This window comes from Monodon monoceros, unplaced genomic scaffold (genome assembly GCF_005190385.1).
Source record: "Monodon monoceros isolate NGI ecotype Baffin Bay Population unplaced genomic scaffold, NGI_Narwhal_1 Super_Scaffold_15, whole genome shotgun sequence".
NCBI classification, from domain to species: Eukaryota; Metazoa; Chordata; class Mammalia; order Artiodactyla; family Monodontidae; genus Monodon; species Monodon monoceros.
Window position 1 is genome coordinate 39,605,867 of NW_021703771.1, and position 22,361 is coordinate 39,628,227.

At 39.5% G+C, this 22,361-nt stretch overlaps 1 protein-coding gene across 1 annotated transcript in view; it reads left to right on the top strand.

The window, feature by feature from the left end:
* The window catches only part of FIG4 (FIG4 phosphoinositide 5-phosphatase), a 137,929-nt gene that overhangs the window by 67,408 nt on the left and 48,160 nt on the right, over positions 1-22,361 (top strand). The window contains exons 13-17 of the mRNA XM_029223714.1: positions 669-714; positions 1,760-1,908; positions 2,896-3,062; positions 13,896-14,034; positions 20,893-20,951. Coding sequence (XP_029079547.1) covers positions 669-714; positions 1,760-1,908; positions 2,896-3,062; positions 13,896-14,034; positions 20,893-20,951 — 560 coding nt within the window. The remainder of the gene's footprint in view (positions 1-668; positions 715-1,759; positions 1,909-2,895; positions 3,063-13,895; positions 14,035-20,892; positions 20,952-22,361) is intronic.

Consider the following 22,361-nt stretch of genomic DNA (forward strand, 5'->3'; position numbering starts at 1 on the left):
CAGCCAAGGGCCAGCCTTGTAAGCAGGCCTTTCTGAGGATAGCAGTCAGGCCTGCTGTGTTATTTTCTTCACTGTACCTTGTTTTAAATAATTAAAATATTTTAAATAATTAAAATAGTAATATCATTATATAGTACTTATGTAATAACATTTCCCCAGGCATTCATTAGCACGTGGAGAAAGTATGTAGGAAAGAAAATAATAAGGAAGACTGTAAAAACAACCGAAGGACTGTAACAAAGCTCCATGAAGAAAAGCTGGAGGAGGTGGGGCCTCCTGACGTTGAGGCGAGAAGGATCAGGCTTGGAAGATTTTATTATAAAGTTGCCCTGCAATTATTAGTCATGTCTGTAGAGACCAAACAGGAAATGCGCTTAAATTAAAGCACGAGAGATTTTGGTTGAACATGGGTGACAAAATGCTAAGAGTGTAGGGCTGGAGCAGGTTAAGATGCTCCTTTCCTGGTCTCCCTTTAGAGCATGGATAGCATTCCATCTCTGTGACTTGCATATTCGCTTTCCTGAGAGAATGAAAGTAAACTGCATCAGCTGATTATCCAGGGGCATTCAGCCCTATTACTTTGCTTCTTAATAAAGAGCTAGTACCAAATGTGAATATAGATTATGTTATTAAAAATTTTTAATTGAAGCATGTATTTTTGAACACAGGTGGAATGAACTAGGAGGATGTGTGATTTCCACTGGTCGCCTGCAGGTATAGATGACATTGTATTAATAATGAATAGAATCTGTATCCACAGTGTATGATGTTTTCTGAAAGCAACCATGGAGAGAGATACAGCTTATTGAATGCAAAATTATTAATCATTTGAGAATGAGGTTTTTTTTAAAAGTATGTTTATTTATTTATTTTTGGCTGCGTTGGGTCTTTGTTGCTGCACGCTGGCTTCTTCTAGTGGCGGTGAGCAGAGACTATGCTTCATTGTGGTGCACGGGCTTCTCATTGCGGTGGCTTCCCTTGTTGTGGAGCATGGGCTCTAGGCGTGTGGGCTTCAGTAGTTGTGGCATGTGAGCTTCAGTAGTTGTGGCTTGCAGGCTCTAAGAGCGCAGGCTCAGTAATTGTGGCGCACGGGCTTAGTTGCTCCGCGGCATGTGGGATCTTCCTGGACCAGGGCTGGAGGCCGTGTCCCCTGCACTGGCAGGCAGATTCTTAACCACTGCACCACCAGGGAAGTCCTGAGAATGAGTTTTAAAAGCCTTACTGCTAGTGTTTAACTCTTGCGAAGGATGTGTAGCTGAAATAATAATCGCCCACAGATTTTTTCTATATAGTATAAATTTTGTTATTGGAAATAGAACCATAAACAGAAATGTGAAAAGAATAAATTAGAAAGACTTTGGAAAATGAACCAGATATAACAGTATATATATTAATTATGCTTTAAGAATGAAATGGCCTCACCCACTGAATATTTTAGTTTGTACAGTAAAGGAGATAGATCAGGGAAAAAAGCACATATTTTACTAATTGATACATGTGGAAAATGTTAGCTATTTTTATCTTGTTAAACTAAAGAAAATAATTCAAATATAGACTAGAGGGTGCAATGATGCTGTTGCAGCAGTATTAAGTGAACAGCAAATATAACCTTTTATAATGAAAAAAATGTTCTTCATTATTTGTTCAGGAATAATACCCTGCCTGCAGCTATCTTCTATTGCTTAAAGAAATCTAAAGTAGGATGGAGGTAGTTTTGGTGACTGAATAATGAATGACAGTTCAAGGTGTTTCTCTTTAGACTGGTGTTCTTCGAACCAACTGTGTGGACTGTTTGGATCGCACCAACACAGCACAGTTTATGGTGGGGAAATGTGCTCTGGCTTATCAGCTGTATTCCTTGGGCTTAATTGACAAACCGAATCTACAGTTTGATACAGATGCAGTTAGGTAAGCCTTATTTTCTGCCTTTCGAATGCTGGTAATGACAGAAAGCAAACCTGATTAATAAGGACTTTTATGAACTTGTTTCTCCTTTCAGCTTCTCAAAAACCATGTTGTTAAAAGACATTATTCAAATTAATTTGGTAATATATATTTCTGTTAAAGCCTTGTGTATTGTTACCATGGTTTTTATTTTCCTATTTGTGTTAATTATCAATAAACATTATGTACTTTAGATAAATCCAAACTAGTGGGTTTTTTAAGAAACAAATCCAGACTGCATTAGGAAAAAAAAGTAATAAGCCTTCATATATTTTGAATTAAACATATAAGACAGATAAAACATTGATTCTTCAGTAAGGAATACTGTTTATTCACTGTCCATTGGGTCCATGACATTGTGTGAAGTACCGTTTCTTGAAAATGCAGTGATCGCTGTTATAGGTCCTCTGAGATACTCATAAAGGCTCTGTCAAAAAAAAAGTGATGAGCTTACAAATGGCCAGGTCCTCAGATATCACTGCACTAAAAAGTCTTTAACAGGCACTTGAAGAAACATAAGTTTCAAACGTGTATTTCTAGGAAAGAATATGGTTTGTTTGTGACAAGAGCATGTCCTTTTTCCCAAAGGCAATTCAGAGAGAACAGAAAATTCCGTCGTGGGAGGTAAATTGATTTGGCAGGCTGCAGAAAGTTAGGATTCTTTTAATAGAGTTAAAACCACCTTGGTCTGGCTTTGATGGGTTATGCTTTTGGTGCCCCTGCTTTTTTTTTTATATATATATAGCTTTGACTTTGTTCCTTATTAGACCATTACTATAAAATATAATATATTTTGTATGTGCATATATCTTCAAGATGTTGAAGAGTCTACTTGAAAAGAAAGGCTTAGAGGAATTCATAAAGTAAAATACTTGTTTTGAGTCCACAGCTAAGTGAATACGTGTGTAATACTTCGGGTGAAATTCTTTAGTGTTTGTATGTTTTGCTTAGGTTATTTGAGGAACTCTATGAAGATCATGGGGATACCCTCTCCCTTCAGTATGGTGGTTCCCAACTTGTTCATCGTGTAAAAACCTACAGAAAGATAGCGCCGTGGACCCAGCACTCAAAAGACATCATGCAGACCCTGTCTAGATATTACAGCAATGCCTTTTCAGGTAATTCTGGAGTTATATGCATTTCTAAGACTTATCCTGATGTGCATTTTTCTCTTATACTTTTTTTTTTAAGCTAACTGGATAGTCAAAATTAAATATTTTAAAAGTTTAAATAAAACAGTCTGTCACTTAAGAGGTACTCAGTAAATATTTGTTCAGTAAATGAATGAATAAACTTTGTATTTTAAATAGGGCACTTTGGCCACCCATAATTAGAGCTTTTACGTACTTGAGAATATTTGATTCCTTGGCTTCTGCCTTGTTCTGAATTTCTGCTTGCAAAACATAGATAAATTTGTTCAAGAGTGTTGAGTAATTATTTTAAATAGAGTTCATCATTTTAACAATTGTCTAAGAATGTAAATATCACTGATTCTTTTAAATGTCAGCTAGAAATGAGTTGTAACATTAACACTAAATTTTACTCTTATTTTATGACTTGGGAATACTAAAAGAAACAGGTGGTTAAAGTGGCACTTTTCTTGCCTCCATTCTGATGGGATTTCCAAAACAATAGATAGGAAAGTGATTGTGAGACAGACCCCACGCACAGGATTTATAAAGGAAGTGCTCAGGCTGATTCCGTGAGTCTTGGACTCTTGAACCAGATCAAAGATAAAACCGTTTACAGAATGTAGAGAAGAGATTGGTAAAGAGAGTCTTTGGAGTGCACTGTTGCCATGCAGCGACTGTCACCCACCCCTACTCCTTCACCTCCAGCCTAGAGAGAACTAGGACTCTGGACAAGCTTAATGTAGTGTTCTGTTGTTGGAGGGACCCCATGGAGCTGTTGGCCTTGGACTGCTGTGTAGCAAAGCTGAAGCAGAGGGACGGGCTGAGGAGAGGGCTGCCATGTTGGGAATGGCCTACCCTCCCAGAGTTGGTTAGGCCAAAGGATCCTTGAGTGTTTATAGGTGCCCAGAGGTAGGACTCACGGGAGAGAGTGCTGGCATGGCGTTGGCGTAGGTCCTGGCCAGAGGGACCGTAGCAGCAGGAACCAGGAAGTGATCACTGGATTCCCAAGGAAGGAGTAGCAAGAAAATGCCTGACGTGAGAAGATACATGTACTCACACCAAGGGAACTGCAGGAGAGTCCCCAGTGTTGGGAACCTCAGAAGAGTGCCTGAAAATATCCATAAAAGAATCAGCTTTCGACATTTCCTATGCCCAGAGAGAATGCAAAGGCTAAACTACTACTAACAGTTTGGTATACTACTGTTCAAGCGTGTTAATTTTCTATGCTATCAAACAAATTACTAAAAAGTTAGCAGCTTAAAACAACATGTATTCATTTTCTCATGATTTCTGTGGGTCAGAATTCCAAGCACAGTTTAGCTGGGTTCTCTGCACAGGGTCTCACAAAGCTATAGTCAAGATGTCAGTCAGGCTGTGGTCTCATCTGGAGGCCTGATTCAGGAAGAATCCACTTCCCTGCTCATGTGTTTGTTGGTGGAATTCAACTCCTTGCAGTTCCGTGTGGACTTGTTCCTTGTAGGACTCATAGCGACTTGCGTCTTCATAGCTGGCATGTGGAAGACGGTCTCTAGAATGAGTCTGCTAGCAAGACAGAGTCTTATATAACATAATGTAATCATTGGGGTGACGTGCCATCACTTTGCCATATCTCGTTGCTCAGAAGCAAATCATTGGTCCCACCCACACACAAGCACAATCTGTATCAGTTTCCTAAGGCTGTTGTAACAAAATAATACAAACTAGATGACTTAAAACAATAGAAACTTATCTCACAGTTTGGGGGTAGAAGTTCAATGTCAAGTTGTCAGCAGAGCCAAGTTCACTCTGAAACCCATAGGAGAATGCTTCTTCCTAGATTCTGATATTTTGCCAGCAGTCCTTGGTGTTCCTTGGCTTGCAACTGCAGCACTTCAATCTCTGCTTCCATTGTCACATGGCCTTCTTCCTTTGTGTGTCTAGGTCTGTGTCACATTTCCCTCTTCCTGTAGGGACACCAGTCATACTGGGTTAGGGTCTACCCTAATTCAGTATAACATCATCTTGACTTGATTATGTCTGCAAAGACCCTATTTTCAAATAAGATTACATTAATGGGTATTGCGGTTTAGGGCTTCAGTATATTTTTTTAGGGAGACACAATTCACTACACAGCACAGATTATGACACTAAGGCATGAACAGCAGGAAGTGGGGAGCATGGGGGTCACTTTGGAGTCCACCACATCAAGTAAGACCATCTCTATTTACACACTATGGAGGGGTCGGAAACAGGTTGGCAGCCTGGCGGGCGTGGGAGGGATGTGCAGGACAGACCTAGAGGTCCTGGGTGGTCTGGCCCCACCTACCTTGCCATCCTGCCTTTCACGCCATTCCCATCCCCCATCACCGCTCTCCAGACACACGGACCTTCTCACTGTTTCCTGAGTAAGTTAGGCTTCTTCTGCCACAGGCTCTTGCTGCACCCATTGGAACACATGACTGCAGTCTTTTGAGCTTTAGACCTCATTCTCCTTTCACTTCCTCAAGGAAGGTACTCAGTTTCTGTTCTTGTAACGTTCTCTACCTTTATAGCACTTGGCACAATTGCACTTAAATTGTTAACTGTACTATTAGTCGTGTTGTGTGTCCCCCCCAGCCCCTACCGTGACACCCAAGAGCTCCGTGAGCATCTCATTAACTATGGTGTCCCTAATGCCTTGCTCATGGCACAAGAACTATTTATGGAATGAATTAATAAATGCATGAGTTAATCCATTCCCTGATCCTCTCAACTTCCCCTTTTCCCTGAATTAAGAAATTGACAGGACTAAGTATGTCAACCTAATAACATGTAGCCTATCAGTAATGCTCTTAGGCTGCTCAGATCATGTCTTTCGAATTCACTGAGAATTACGCCCATTGAACAACTCCGGGTCAGCTCAATGTATAACATAAACCACAAAGCCACTATAGACCTTTAAGAGTATTTAGATATTCCTCTGTATGCATGACTCTTGAGCTGGATTTAGGAACTTTACAATCGAAGTATCTTAATCCAAACAAAAACTGAGAGGAAAGTCAGATTTAGAAATTCAAGCCAGTGGCATACCTTTAAATTCTAGATTTCTAAAGCAAAAATATTAAAGTATTCCCATCATCCTTTGTTATACCTACTGCTGTGGTTCTCAGTGAAGATACTAATATTTATGGATGTATTCCAATTGGCTATAACATGTATTGCAAATAATTGATTATTATAAAAATAACACATGGTTTCACTTGTTTTTATAAATTAGAATGGTTTTAAGATGATCTCTCTAAAGGCATCTCACTGGCTATGCTTCATTGTTTTACTAGTTTCCTAGGGCTTCTGTAACAAAGTACAGCCACAAGCTGGGTGGCTTAAAACAACAGAAATCTATTGTTTCACAGTTCTGGAGGCTTGAAGTCAGAAATCAAGGTGCCAGCAGCCTGTGCTCCCTCTGAAGTCTTCAGGGGAAGATCCTTACTTGCTTCTTAGGTTCTGGTGGTTTGCTGCTGACCCTTGGCTTGCAGCACTTTAATTTCTATCTCTGGTGTCACATGACATTCTCCCCTCTGTTGTGTCTTTGTGGCGTACTCCTCCCTGTGTGTGTGTGTCTCTTCTTATAAGGACACCAGTCATACTGGATTACGGGCCTACCCCACTCCAGTGTGACTGTATCTTAACAGGATTATATCTGCAAAGACTTGATTTCCAAATAGGGTCATATTCACAGGTACTGGGGCTTAAGACCTCAACATATCTTTTGCGGAGGACACAATTCAACTTATAACAGTTGTATAAGTTATGTGCCAACAAATACATATACCTCTCGGTGTGTGTTATCATGAAAAAGGTTTAAAACTGCCCTGATGGAAAGGGTCGTCCACTCTTCTGCCCTCTCCTGTCATGGTTGTCCCTGAATTGGGAGTCATTATTGACACTTAAGGATCAAGTAATGTGGTTTTTTTAAAAAATAAATTTGTTTTATTTATTTATTTTTGGCTGCATTGGGTCTTCGTTGCTGCGTGCGGGCTTTCTCTAGTTGCGGCGAGCGGGGGCTACTCTTTGTTGTGGTGCGTGGGCTTCTCATTGCGGTGGCTTCTCTTGTCGCGGAGCACGGGCTCTAGGCATGCGGGCTTCAGTAGTTGTGGCTCGTGGGCTCTAGAGCGCAGGCTCAGTAGTTGTGGCTCACGGGCTTAGTTGCCCCACAGCACATGGGATCTTCCCGGACCAGGGCTCGAGCCCATGTCCACTGCATTGGCAGGCAGATTCCTAACCACTGTGCCACCAGGGAAGCCCAAATAATGTGTTTTTCAATAAGATTAGCGCACAGAGAATGAATGTGTAGCTGTGCATGATTAAAAAAGAAAGGAGAACCATTAAAAGAGGATGGTCATGAATAAGTAACATGCACCTGATGGAAAGGTAAAGCAAAATTATGCACAACTGAAAGAGAAACTATTATGAAAGGAATTATTTTATGAATAATGTGGCTAAAACAGACTTCTTTATTTTGAGAAGCATGGTGTCATTGGGGTGTACAATTTAATTTTAAGTTACAATGGATATTATATAATGGTAATATAGTAATAGAACCATTTTCTTTAAACCACTCGAAATAACTTTGTAAATGTTAATCTCCTCATGTTATGCCTCTTGGATAGGCAGGAAGGAACTTGAAATTAGGTTGTTAGGAATTTTATCCTTGGTTCATATAGACAGATTGATGCTATGTGGGTCACCCACCTGACTCCCTTTCACGCTCATTTTAATGAAACCTGTTCTTGAGGCTTCACATATTACCATCTTCTGGGGTTTGTCTCTAAGAAATGTCCGTTGATTTCTAATATAACTGGCTACATAAGCAGTTATAGGACGCCAACAAGGAAAGAATAGGTACCTAGGTACTCCCTTTGGATATTAGGAAGAACTTTATAATTATAATTCACTGAAGGACCCTGTCAAGCTCTTTCTAATTTTTTTTTTTACATTTATATTTGAGTTAAGCCTGACTTTTTTTTTTCCCTGAAGCTTGTTGAACTGAAATCCTATTATAAGAAAAAAATAAAAAGATAAGATACCTGCAACAGTTAATAATAGACCAGCTGTATATATATATACACACACACATATATATACATACATACATGCACACAGCTGTAATTTAAATGTGTGAATGTGTGTGTGTGTATCCATGCATGGAGGGGAGCCATGTTCTCCTCAAATAGAGATTTAAAAAAAAAAAAAAAAGCTTGTGGGGTAAAGACTTCAAAGCTCACCATGCATGGAATGCAGTGATTACAGAAAACAGTGTTGAGATGGCATCACCAGCATTATGGTAGTGCCGTGAGGTAGTGGAGCAGTGTCTTTTCCTTTCTGCCCACCCCTGAGAGAGGGACATGCAAAGGAGCATCTGAGCACATTTTAGTTTATCAAGAATACTGAGGGCTTCCCTGGTGGCGCAGTGGTTGGGAGTCTGCCTGCCGATGCAGGGGACACGGGTTCGTGCCCTGGTCTGGGAGGATCCCATATGCCTCGGAGTGGCTGGGCCTGCGCGTCCGGAGCCTGTGCTCCGCAACGGGAGGGGCCGCGGCGGTGAGAGGCCCGCGTACCGCAAAAAAAAAAAGAATACTGAGCTAGCCTTCTAAGGTCATCCTTCTAACAGCAGATTTAGAGTGAGTAAGCTATATTTGGCTATAGCAGAAAGAAGACATTTGGAAAATGTTATGTTTTAATAACATTTGAAATCACATTAATAAAACTCTGGCTAAAACCCAACTGTCCACCTGTTCTGCAACCAAAGCCGTTAAACGTGGCAAGAGAAAAAGTTGGAATTATGACCCTCAGTTTAAACTGACTGCAGTTCTCTGAAGGATACTCAAAACAGCCTGACAGTCCTGCTATATTTCCCTAATATGTTCATTCTTTCACTCTCCAGAGTGACCATTCATACCTTGTCCTCTCTCCCTAAACCACTCTCAGCTGGTATCTTTGCTTCATTCTTCATTGAGAAAATGTCATTGGGGGGGAACTCCTCCTTAGCGCCAAATGCAGAGCCTGTCCTTATCTGTACCCACTGTTTCTACCTTATATTGTACAGCTCACTGCCATATATGTCAGTTGCTCCCCTCTGCTGCCTCATTTCCATTAGCATAAAAGCACACCTTATGTTCTTCGTTGAATCTTTCCTCCTGTCCTTAATTCCGCACCCACCACTAGCTAAAGTCCTATTTCTCCGCTCTCCGAAAGCAAAACCTCTTGAAAGAGTTATCTGCACACCTCTTTCCTCTCGCATATCCTGTTCTCTCCACCTGCCTCACTGGGCCTCTGCCCTGTCATGCCACCGAGCCAGTGCTTGTCAAAATCACCAGCAATCCCCCATTGCCAAATCCGGTGATTCCTTTCCTGTCTTCATCTTACTCGGGCTTTCAGCAGCTTGTATCACAGTTGAGCACTCCCTCTTTCTTGAAACTCACCTCTGTGCTGTCTCACTCAGTCTCCCTGGTGACTTCTCCTGCCCTATTTCTAAACCTTCCTCTTCTCTTTCTATACTTTCACCTTTGGGGCATCTTACCCAGCTTTTAAGTACCATGCATTTGACATTCAAATTCATCTCTCTTCCCTTGACTCCTCCACTGAACTCCAGCCTTATTTATCTACATGCCTGTCTAGCAGGCATTTCCTCCAGAATATTGTGGCAGTTTTCTCTAGGTGCTGTAACAAATTATCACAGACTTGGTGGCTTAAAACAACACCTGTTTGTTATCTCACGGTGCTTGTGGGTCAGAAGTCTGGGCACAGCATTACTCAGCTGTGTTCTCTGCTTAGGGTCTCACCCGGCTGAAGTCAAAATGAAAGCAGTGAAGTCAGATGAAATCAAAATCAAGTGAGAATGTGGATGCTGATCCGGAGGCCTCCAGGCTCCTTCAGGTTGTTGGCAGAATCCCAGGCGGTTCTAGGGCAGATGTCCCTGTGGCTGGGGCTCATTCTTGGTTTCGAAAGGCTCCTTGGCTTGTGGCCCACTCCATCTTCAAAGCCAGCAACAGTGCATAAACCCTTGTGCTTCGAATCTCTCTGCCTTCCTCCTCTGCCTTTAGAGGATTCCTGTGATTACAATGGGCCCACCCGGATAAGACAAGATAATTTCCCTATCTTGAAGTCAGTGATTAGTAATTTCACTTACATCTGCAAAGTCCCTTTTGCCATGTAATGTAAAATATTCATGGGAAACTAGGGAGGAAAGGTCATGGGGCCAAGTTTCTTCCTACCACAGATATCTAAGAAGAATCTCAAACTGATCATTTCTGAGACAGGAGCTCTTGACTCTGCCCCAGACCTGTTTCTCTACTTGTTTCGTTTTTTGTTTCATTTTCCACCTCAGCTCCTGCTGTTCAGTTCAGAATCCTAGGAATCATCCTTGATTTCTTTATTCTCCTTATCCTCCCCCATCTCATCTCTCAGCAGATCTTTTTGGCTCTAGCTCCAAAATATATCCCAGACCCTTCTGCTGTGTTTCATCCTTACTCCTGCCGGGCTGGTGCGGACAGCTGTTGGCTTTCATCTGAACACCTGCAGTGGCTCCTGATTCCTCCCTCTGCCTCCTTCTTCTCCTCTTGCCCTTCACAGCAGCCAGAGTGATCTTTTCAAGACTTAGATCTTATCACTCCCCTCTCAGAAAACCCTTACAGGGCTTCTGATTGCATTTAAAAGTCACGCTCTTTACCGTGACCTACTAGGCTTTGTGTGCTCTGCCTCGGCTGTCCCTAGTCCTGCTCTTTCCTTTGCTCCCTGCCCTCCAGCCCCCTGGCCTTCGTGCTGTTCCTGGAGCTGCCCAGCCTCTACCCACTTCCCTGACCACCCGACCTGAGTGTCCCTCTCCTTTCTCATCACTCTCTCGTCACTCTTTTATTTTTTTCATAGAACTTACATCCTCTGGAAGTACCTTGTACATTATTTACTTGTATATTATTTTTGTTTCCCACTGTGGAACATAAGCCCTACGAGAGCCAGAAATCAGCCTTGTATAAACTGTATCCCTAGTGTGGGACATAGTAGTAGGCTCTTGGATAAATGAATGAATGGTGTATTTTTTAAATTATGAAAGTAATATATGTTAATTATAATTATAGAGGAACTCACAAATCATGTAATCCTCACCTTTCAGAGATAGCAACTTGTTCATATTTAGCAGAATGTGATCCTTCTAGTTTTACTATACAGGTACTATATATTTGTTTTTGCCCTTTTAGATAACGTGAGTAATCTTTATGACCCTAAATATTCTTTTACAACATGATTTTTGGTAGCTTTGTAGCAGTCTATTCTTTAGAAGCACCATAGGGAGATTATTTGTTTTCATTGTGCATTTTGGTTCCTTTTAAACAAACATCTCTGAACATATACCTTTTTTGCATATTTTTTATCTTATGAAAATTTCAGAAGCATATTTATTAGTTCAGAGTATAGATATTTTCAGGACCTTTTAAAAATATATATATTGCCAGATAGCCTTACCAAAGGATATAGCAGTCAAGTCCCCCTCAGCAGAGTATGGGAGAGCTCATTTTGAAAAGTATTTGCCAACTTAAAAGGTAGAAGATGGTATATTGTTTTCAGTTTGCATTTGTTTAATAATTAGTACAGTTGAGTTTATGTATGTTCATTGTCTACTTGTTTCTTTTAAAAATTGCATGTTTTTCTTTTTCTGTGAGGGTGTTGATCTTTGTTCTTCTTACATTTAATTGGTATTTATTTCAACGTACAGTGTGAGGTAGGGATCTAACGTCACTGTCCACTCCCCCACAATGGTTAAACAGCACTGTTTATTGAATAGTGTCCCTTTCCATTACTGATTTCAGAGGCCACTTTATCACGAACTTAATTTAATATTAGGTCAACAAACATTCTAGTTTCCAAGTTAAAATTTTTGGCTAATTAAAAAGAATTGTTATAGTCAAGCCTGACCTATTTAAATACAGTGCATAATAAAACTGGTTAGTGTTTAGCCTGTTTGGATGGAGTTTGAAAGGTGCATATTCTTTTTTCCTTTAGAGCATGATTGATTACAAAAGTAGATAGTCATTTTGCCCTCTTGTTATCTGCAACTGCAGAGAACCTACCTGTTTTAAGCTTTTGTCTGTGTCCAAAGTACTGCTGTCTTCCAGAAGGTGATAGCCTTATCTGCAGTCAAAAGTAGCCAGGAAGATTCTCAGGCTCATTAGGGCTGGCCTTAGATTCCAAGTTTAGTATGTGACCATAAATACTATGGATATATTTTAAGTTATAATAACAGCAGGACATTCAAGAAGTCTCCATTATGATCCTTGGAAGGAATATCCTTTATTTGGTTATGTTTTTCAATCTTACATTTTATCATACTTGCTAAAAATTAAAGGAAGCTACTAGTAAGCTTAATAAAAAAGAAACTCCTTGAAAACATGGCTGAAAAATGGAAAGCTTCTTTAGATAGTATTAAGATATTTTGGGGTACTGCATAGTATGAATTATTGTGCCATTAAGGCCATTCAAGAAGCATAAAAGATATAATTACTATAAAAGCAGTATGTTTACTTTCGTATTGTGTTAAGAGGGTGAAAATTGGGGCGGTAATGCCTGTATCATTTAGTACTTTGATGTTTTCTCTCAACAAATGGAAAAAAGGCTCCAAATATATTGATCATATAAACACATCCCTTTTATATATTACTTTTAGCCTAAAAGGTAAGTGCTGTTTTAATGGAATGCTTCCTGTCAAAATATATAACTGGAATACATGTTTGATGTACCATATTTCATTTATGCTTCTGCCAAAATGACCGAATAGCCCAATGAGAACAATGTTGCTAATTTCAGATTTTTCTGTGTTTCACTATAGCTGTTGGAAGGAAATTGATTTTATGATAATGTTATCCTGTTTCAAAAGCAGTCATTTCTGTTGTGCTGTCTTTTTGGTTCTGTGCTCATTTTCAGAAAGAGGTTATTATTTATATTGTGGAAGCCTGCCCCAGACTTGAATATACAAGGGATCGGAGATGAGAATGGAAAGAAGGAAATGAGGGGAAGGAGTGAAGGATGCTAGGGAGGGGACAGTGCAGAATGGGAAGGATGGCTCATGAGGCTGCTTCAGTGCTTATCATCATTTTTACCAAAATATAATTGGGAAAAAGAAGAGATACAGCATATATATATGTAGTCAATTTTATTAGTTCATAGTATATTTTGAAAAGGTAATTTTGGAGTGGTTGAATGGTTAGAATGAGGCTGTTTTCCATGTGCTCACTCTGCCTTCATTATCAAACACAGCTGTAGGAGACAGAAAATGTAAACATTGTCTCTGCTAAAGAAATGGAGAATGTCTTTTCATGGATTAAAAGCAGAAACTTGGAAGCTGACTTGTTCAAGGTTGTGCAACAGAATATGGGTAGAAATTGGGTCACTTTATTTGTCTCTGACATCTCTACTTGTCTTTGCAGTAAAGTGAAGATGTCCTTTGTTTCAGGTAAACTAACATACAGTGGGAATGTTTTCTAAAAATACAATCACTAAGGTACTATGGCAGTTCTTAAAGATTTTTAAGAGTCTCTCAAAATTCAAGAAGCAGTTTATGTTCACTATCCTCTGTGTTATGAGAGGCACAGAGTAAAAAGGAAACATTTTGAAGCAAGATTTTAATTCTCAAAATCTTGGCTGTTTTAGATTTTGTGTATGTGTGTGACTTTTGAAGTATAAATGCTATTATTTTCAGATGTATGTTCTATGAAATCACAGTTGTACCATTATCCTCCTAAGAGAACATTCCCCTGAGTTGTTTATGTCAGTAATGGATTTCCTGAAATACATATTTTTGCTTTTTAGATGCTGATAGACAAGATTCCATTAATCTCTTCCTGGGAGTTTTCCATCCCACTGAAGGGAAACCTCATCTCTGGGAACTCCCGACAGATTTTTATTTGCATCATAAAAATACCATGAGACTTTTACCAACAAGAAGAAGGTATTTTTTTCCCTAGTCTACTGTGTAAACTCAGATTTGATGTTATTATGAATGTGAGATAGTTTTCTTTTTGAGAAATGGTCATATAGGCTAAAGTAGTCAGTCTTGCTACATGTTTGCCATGAGGAATTTAGTATTGTTGATGTCCTGATAGTAGGTTTGGGAAATCATCATTAACAAATGCAGTTGTTTGGCATTTTCCATAAGATATAAAGTTTCAGAACTTAACCATTGAATGTAATTTGAAGCTACACTCAAGCAAACCATTGACATCATTTTTGACTGCTTCCCACAAATGTGGAATGATAAAGAACTCAACATTTCAGGAGTCAGTCTTTGGTTTTTAAGTGTGGTGTCTAAGCAGCCTCACTTTGGAATTCCAACGCTCTTTCCTCCAAGAAGCACAAGGAACTCTTGGTGACACTAGGGAGGACAGGAAACTAGAGTGGTGGCGCTAGTGGCAGATACCACTCCCACCACCCCAACTGCTCAGTCTGAGCTTTCTAGAGTCATTCAGCAGTATTGGTTATTTTGATGACAGTTAAATTGGTAGTAATAGTCCCCAAAGAAATGAACTGTTTCCCTGAGGTGTTTTGACAGGACGCCCTGTAGCCCAGGCCTCAGGGTCAGGTAGAATTGGAGTCTCTGCAGTGGTGTGACCTTGAACTAGTTATTTAATCTCTCTAAGCCTCATTTTCCTCATGTACAAAAAGTAAATGACAGGACACACATCACAAAGTCATTGTGAGGATTTAATAGAGGACTCTTAACATTTTTAATTGAAGAGTCATGTACTGATAATGGGCAGCATTTTTCACATACGAGGTTGGAGCCTGGTGCCTTCCGCTCAAAGGCCTGTGATGTCAGGTTTGCTCCTAACGCTTTCCTCTCACAAGATCGGTGTGATGTAGTCCTTATTTTGTGCAGCGATGCCTCTCAAGCACTACAGGGGTCATTGCCAGTCTGGGCTAATTGTGTGGACAGACCACAAACAACTGGTGAATTAGCAAGTGCTGATGTTACAGTTGTTACCAAATTCTGTGATACTTCAGGAATATTTAAAATATTAAAGAAACGTCAGAGTTTATATGTTTCTCAGCTTTGTACTTTTAAGTACATATATTATTGGAATAGCCAGCTTAATACTTGAGCTTACTTTCCCTATAAATGAAGCAGTTCTGGTTTTTCCACTACATTTAAGATTAATAAATGATTGCTTTGAATTTTTGCTGACAAAAATCTGGAGCTAAGTACGTTTATTTGATGAGAGATAAGTGTAAATACCTATATTTAGCTTTGTTAATGCAGCTGACTATGGGTAAATGTGGCTGACTTTCTAAAACTTTATATTAACTTAAAGTATTGAAGCTCTTAAGATACAACGTGGGAACAAACAAAACTCGATTTTCTGTTGCTGAAATTAGCTAGTAAATTACAAGCGTAAGTTAAAACCACTTGCTCACCTTGAGTAACCACTTGCAGTGTTGGCACTTATTTGTGGGAATAAAAGGAAGCTGATGTTACATTCCCATTTAAAAAAAAAAGGAAACTGAAGTGCAGAGAGGATGTGTCTTGACTGAGTTTATTCAGCTGGTTAGATGGTACAGCAAGAATCAGCTAGAAGGCTCCCACTGAAAATAAACTTAACAAAGTAGATACTATGTCTCTCCTGGTCTCCTGGTTTGTTTGTTTTTTTTCTCTAGAATGTCAAAATTCCAAAAATTGGATTTTGGCATCAACAATTGATACTCCTCATCCACAGTACTTATAAAGACTGTCAGATAAATTTCAGTGCTTTATTTTGGACTTTCTAGTGTCACCACCTATACCAGTTATTTTGATGACAGTTAAATCAGTATTATAATTCTCAGAAGGAATGAACAGTTTAGCCAGAGGCAGTAACCAGACAGGAGCATGGACGTCAGGGTAGAGCTGAGTTGGAATTTCTGCAAGTGTGTTACATCTGGAAAACTTGTTTTCTAAACACCTGGAAAACTTGTTTTCCCAACTGTAAAATGGAGATGACCATACACACCTCACAGGTCATTTTGAGGATTAAATGAGAAAATGGGCAGGAAGTACCTAGTACTGGGTCAGACACACAATCAACACAGTCCTGAAGCAGCCAGGCTCTGGAGAGACTGCCTGCAGTTAATACCTGTGTGACCAGAGGCAAGGTCCAGTTCTCAGTTTCCACATCAGTAAAATAGAGATAATGATAGTGTCTGATGTGTAGGTTTTTCTGAGAATCAGATGAGATCATATAAATCCTTAGCACATAGTAAGTCCAACAGGTGTTTGTATTGTTATTATTTTTTAAAGGGATTACATTCCCTAGTTGTAACATTTATTAAAAATCATATAGGATGGCCATAAAATCTAGAAACTTAGATAATATTATTTTATCACTTATTATAACATAATATCAATGAACACTTTATTATGTATTCGCTTGTGTTTCCAAACTTGGTGACCATCATGTATTTTATACTGTGTTTACCAATGATTTATTCTGAAATAACATTTTTATTGAATGATAAGGGAAGGGGGAATAAACCTAGCTCTGCCTAAAGTTTGTCCAAACCAATCCTCTTGAGGTAACTACTTTTGTGACTCAAAACCCCATGTTTATTGATGTGTTCAAAACCACTGATTGAAGCTTTGTTCTGAAATAGGTTAATATGTCATATATCATCTCAGATGCCATTTACTGAATGAGTGTTGATAATGTCACCAAGATACTTTTAGACTTTAAGCATTAATTATCTCATTGACTCAGAGTTGGGAGGTTTCCTGGCTCTATTCTCTGTCTGATATGTGAGTTCCCTCTGTGTATTCCCAGACTATGCTTGTCTGGCCCTGGTTTGTCAACAGGGGCATGTCTGGTTGAGAGGTAGTTTTCAGACAGTTCACTTACACGATTCTTCCTCATATCATGCCTATATCTGCTTCTCTATAACTTTTCCTAGTAATCTTAGTTCAACCCCTGAGACCTTGAGAACACAATTTCCTCATCCACTTGATAGTCTTTTAAATAGATGAAGACAAGTTCACACGTTCTCAAAATCTCTTCTTCTCCAGGTTAAATATGGCTCCACTTTCTTAGCTGTTTCTCCTATACTGTAGTTCTAAGTCTGTTTAGCATTCGGAAGGCTCTCTTCTGTATTCCAGCCTATGTCAGTGCTCTTTTTAAACTCTGGTATCCAGACCTGGGTCCAATAGTAGTCAGAGTTTGGTCCAATTTGTGCCAACTGTTATGGGACCATTGGTACCGTTATTCCCCTTGTCCTGGATAATCTATTTTTTAATCATTAAGTGTAAGATTACATTAACTATTTTCAGTAATGCCATTGTAATGTTAATTTCTTGGGCTTCCTATCCATTGGGACCCCCAAGTCTTTTTTTTTTTTTTTTAAGAAGATGTTGGGGGTAGGAGTTTATTAATTAATTTATTTTTGCTGTGTTGGGTCTTTGTTTCTGTGTGAGGGCTTTCTCTGGTTGTGGCAAGCGGGGGCCACTCTTCATCGCGGTACGCGGACCTCTCACTATCGCGGCCTCTCTTGTTGTGGAGCACAGGCTCCAGACGCGCAGGCTCAGTATTTGTGGCTCACGGGCCTAGTTGCTCCGCGGCATGTGGGATCCTCCCAGACCAGGGCTCGAACCCGTGTCCCCTGCATTAGCAGGCAGATTCTCAACCACTGCACCACCAGGGAAGACCCCCAAGTCTTTTTAACATGTCCAAGTGCCACGCCTTATCTATGCCATCTTGTCATGCTTGTATATGCTTTGCCTGCTTCCAAAAAAGTATGTAAATATATATCCTTTTTATTAACTCTTTCCTCGAGTTTTGTAGCTTCTTCAGAATTAATCAGCTGGCCATCTTGATCCTACAAGTCCTTGATGACATAGGGTAAGTCCTTGAATAGAGTAGGGTAGATGGCAGAGCCCTGTGGGATACCATCGCACAACTCCTTCCACCTTAACATTGTTTTGTGATGTTTGGTTGGAATCATTTAGACAGCTGTAACTTACTATGCTGTCAACGCTTGACTATCCTGTCATCCTGCTCACATTTCTCTGTATTGTTCACATGTATCAATATCAACTTGGCTTTGCTCAAGTCCATATATATTATTTCAGAGGGCTCCCAAGTTTACTAGGGGAATTAAAGAGTCTTTTAAGATCTTCCTAACCTTTCTATGTGAGCCAGTGGAATTGAACACTCTTAATACTGGGGACTGAAAAAGAAGAAGCTGACTTACTAGGTATTTATGCAAAGGAGGAAGTGGGACCAACCTGCACTCTCCTGTCCTCTGATACCTGGTCCCAAAGCAGATTTCTGTCCCAGTGCAGGTGCTCTTCCTCAGGGTGAAAGTGCCTGGTGGGTCGGGTGATGAAGGTCCCCCAGTCCTGGGTTCAGTCCTCTTAGATGCCCTCCTCGTCCATCCATCTCAGCCCAGCTTCCCCAGGGCAGGTATTTCTTTGGGCTTCTTTGCTTGAGACCCACTCAGAAGAGTTGGACCTTTATTATTTATTCGTTTGTTTATGCCTCACCGCGCAGTATGTAAGATCTTAGTTCCCTGACCAGGGATTGAACCTGTGCCCCCTGCACTGGAAGCATGGAGTCTTAACCACTGGGCCACCAGGGAAGTCCCAGAGTTGGACTTTTAAAAAAGTATTGTTAAGTTGCTTTATCTTGCTTAGGGAGATACAGTTTAGTAATATTAAAAAAAAAATTATGGCCTGGTCTCAAAGCACTAATACTAAAAAAAAGCACTAATTAAGATGATCCTCTTCATTCTTTTTCTCCACATGGTACATTCTGAGTTAAAACACGTTCTTTATAATGTTTACTTCTTTTTCCTAAGTAAGCTCATCGTGTGCACCATTTTTTAGGAAATTACTTAACGCAAGCAGATACCTTCTCTTGCTCACGTGCGAATTCTCTCTCTCTCTCTCTGACACACACACACACACACACACACACACACACACACACACACACACACCCATGTCTTTTTCATTCCCCTGATCTGATAGTCTGAATAGCCTGGTGTGGCTTGTTTTTGTGAATATATGTGGATTCATAGAAGCCACTGGTCGTCTTTTTAGGTTACTCACAGTACGTCTCTAGTGAATATTTGTTTCATTATCTCGCCTGCACTGACATCACACTTATCGCTGTACAGTTTTTGGAATCTTTCACCCTCTCACTTTTGAACATCAAGACTTCATTTGCCCATTCCCATTGTCAGTTCTGTTCTTCACTGTTTCTTAAAAGATTATTGATCTCAACTGTCCCAGGACACTTGAGTGCTCTTAGAGAGGTTCTACTGCTTCCTTCCACCTCTTAGGCTGTGCACAGTTCCCTCTTATCTTGTGTATTTCTTTTTCCAGCATGAAACTTACTATGCCTGGTGAAGATGGAAACGATACTGGAATTAAGTAGCTCTACACTCTCTGTCATTATTTTCAACATGGCATTTCTAACATATACAGCAGTACCTGATACACAGTAGGTGCTTAATAAATGTTGAAAGACTGAATGAATTCTCTGTAAGCAGCAGACTTATCCCTTTTCTGTTCTTTTCATGCTTTTAAAGCCTTGCTATTCAAAAAGTAGTCTAAGGACCAGCCCCTTTGGCATCACTGGGAGCTTGTCATAAATGCAGAATCTCAGGCCCCACCTACTGAATCAGAATCTCCCTTTTCACAGGATCCCCAAGTGATTTTTGTGTGTACACTGATTTTGAGAAGCACTGCTCTAAAGCATAACTTCAGTCTCAAGGCAAAACTTTAGGAGTCTTTCCTGTTATCATAGTACTACCCACCCTACCCCCACAGTTCACTAGGCTCCCCGGTTCTTTTCTTGGTCATCCTTGGTCATGTATCTGCTTGCCATCTCTAGGAGAGTTCTCTACGTTGCCTGTTTCCTTTAAATACTCCCCATTCATCATAATTGGGGTTATTCAAGGTTGTAATGTCAACATTTTATTTTTAGAAAGCCTTTCATTTATTTTAAATGATCTTTTAGCATTTTTGGCTGTAGGCTCTTTTTTCTGAACCTTTTGAAAATCTGTTGTTTTTTTAAATTTGTTATCCCATTTTACATCATTCCCCTTCCTAGCTCTCATTAGCTTTGATATAGCATTTTCCTCATCCATTTCATCAGAATTTGATTTAGAATTAAATTCAGTGTTCAGAGAAAAGGCAGTTCAGGATTCTTTCAGATTCTCTGAGTTTTCTAGCAGAAATCCAGATGATTGAAATTCCCAGCCTTACTCTGACTGGCCTCTATAATCAAGTAGTGAATGTTTACAGTTAAAGATTAACAGGGGCTATACTATTTTTTAAGGAAATTTGTTCTTTAGGCTTATCCATTTACTTAATGATTTTCCTGAACTGTTTAACCATATACACAGACCCAGACACATAGAGCAGAGTAGAAAAAGTAATCTAACTCTGAGATAACTACGTGCAGGAGAATCCTACTTGTAGGACTTGGGTCACAGTCCCGCTGCTCACCGGGGGGCAGGGTAATAAAGTAGGCACAGTAAACAGCAGCTCATAGAGTCTGGCTTAGTATACCCGAATCATTTTTAGCTAAAAGTAGGTAACATCACAGCACCTTGACTCTCAGACGTGTACATGGCATTTTTGTAGATCTATGATGTAGTTGAAACAAGAAGGGGTTGGGAAAGGAATGAACATGTTGAAGACCTACTGTGCCAAAAGCTTCACAGCTGTGTTTTTAAAAGCATCTTACTCTAGACCATACACCCTTTTATCCAGTGAATTGTAGAAAATCTACATTTACATTTGGGCCATCTTATCTCTTTTTTTTTTTTTTTTTAATAGTTATACTTACTGGTGGACACCAGAGGTAATAAAACATTTACCACTGCCTTATGATGAAGGTAGGTATACTGTTTCTCTTTTAGTTTTTATACTAATATATTTTGGAATTATTCTTAAATGAGCTTGATGCATTCAATTCTTTGTGTATAATATTTTATTAGAAAGAAATGAATGACTACTCACTGTTATGTTGCTATTACAATAGATAGGAGATTATAACATCTTAGCTTTTTTAAAAAAAATTTTTATTGGAGTATAGTTGATTTATAATGTGTTAGTTTCAGGTGTACAGCAAGTTAATCAGTTAAATATACATCCGCTCTTTTTTTTTAAGATTCTTTCCCCATATAGGCCATTACAGAGAATTGAGTAGAGTTCCCTGTGCTGTACAGCAGTTATCTATTTTATATATAGTAGTGTGTATATGTCAGTCCTAATCTCCCAATTTATCCCTCCCCCCTACTCCCCTGGTAACCATAAGTTTGTTTTCTACATCTGTGACTCTACTTCTGTTTTGTAAATAAGTTCATGTGTAGTGACTCTACTTCTGTTATGTAAATAAGTTCATGTGTAGTGAGTGACTCTACTTCTGTTTTGTAAATAAGTTCATGTGTACCTTTTTTTTTAATTCCACATATAAGCGATATCATATGATATTTGTCTTTCTGTGTCTGACTTACTTCATTCAGTATGACAGTCTCTAGGTCCATCCATGCTGCTGCAAATGGCATTTGTTCTTTTTTATGGCTGAGTAATATCCCATTGTATCTATGTACTCCATCTTCTTTATCCATTCCTCTGTTGATGGACATTTAGGTTGTTTCCATGTCCTGGCTATGGTAAATAGTGCTGCAGTGAACATTGGGGTACAACATCTTAGCTTTTTTTTTTTTTTTTTCCATCAGAGGCATAGCATTTTACTTTCAGGATTCAAAGCTAGTACAGAAACATTTATACCAAAAGGTAAATTTGTTCAAAAGGTAGAAATTTAATATAAAGATCATTTTGGAGGTTGTATACCCGACAGAGGAGCCACCAACTGCATCTGGAGTTCCTTACACGTGCTCTGTGTACCATCCATCACTGTCACGCTCTGAGGAGCTCCTAATCTGCCTCCTAAAACCTTCCTCCAGCCTCACAGAGGAGAGGAGTGAACTCCTCAGAGGGAACGCACTCAAGATTATAACTCCGGGCCACAGAATTTCCTCTGATCTTTCAGGAGGAAAACAGTAAATAGAATTAATTAATGAATTAATTAAAATTTTGAATTGCCTCCCCAAATTGCAAGCATTTATAGTTGGGAAGTTCTAATTTTTTTTTTTTACATCTTTATTGGAGTATAATCGCTTTACAATGGTGTGTTAGTTTCTGCTTTATAACAAAGTGAATCAGGTTTTAAGGGCAGAGATTGTGTTATACTTTTATCTAAGTAGCCTGATACGTTATATTGTATCTTACAGTTATTAGGT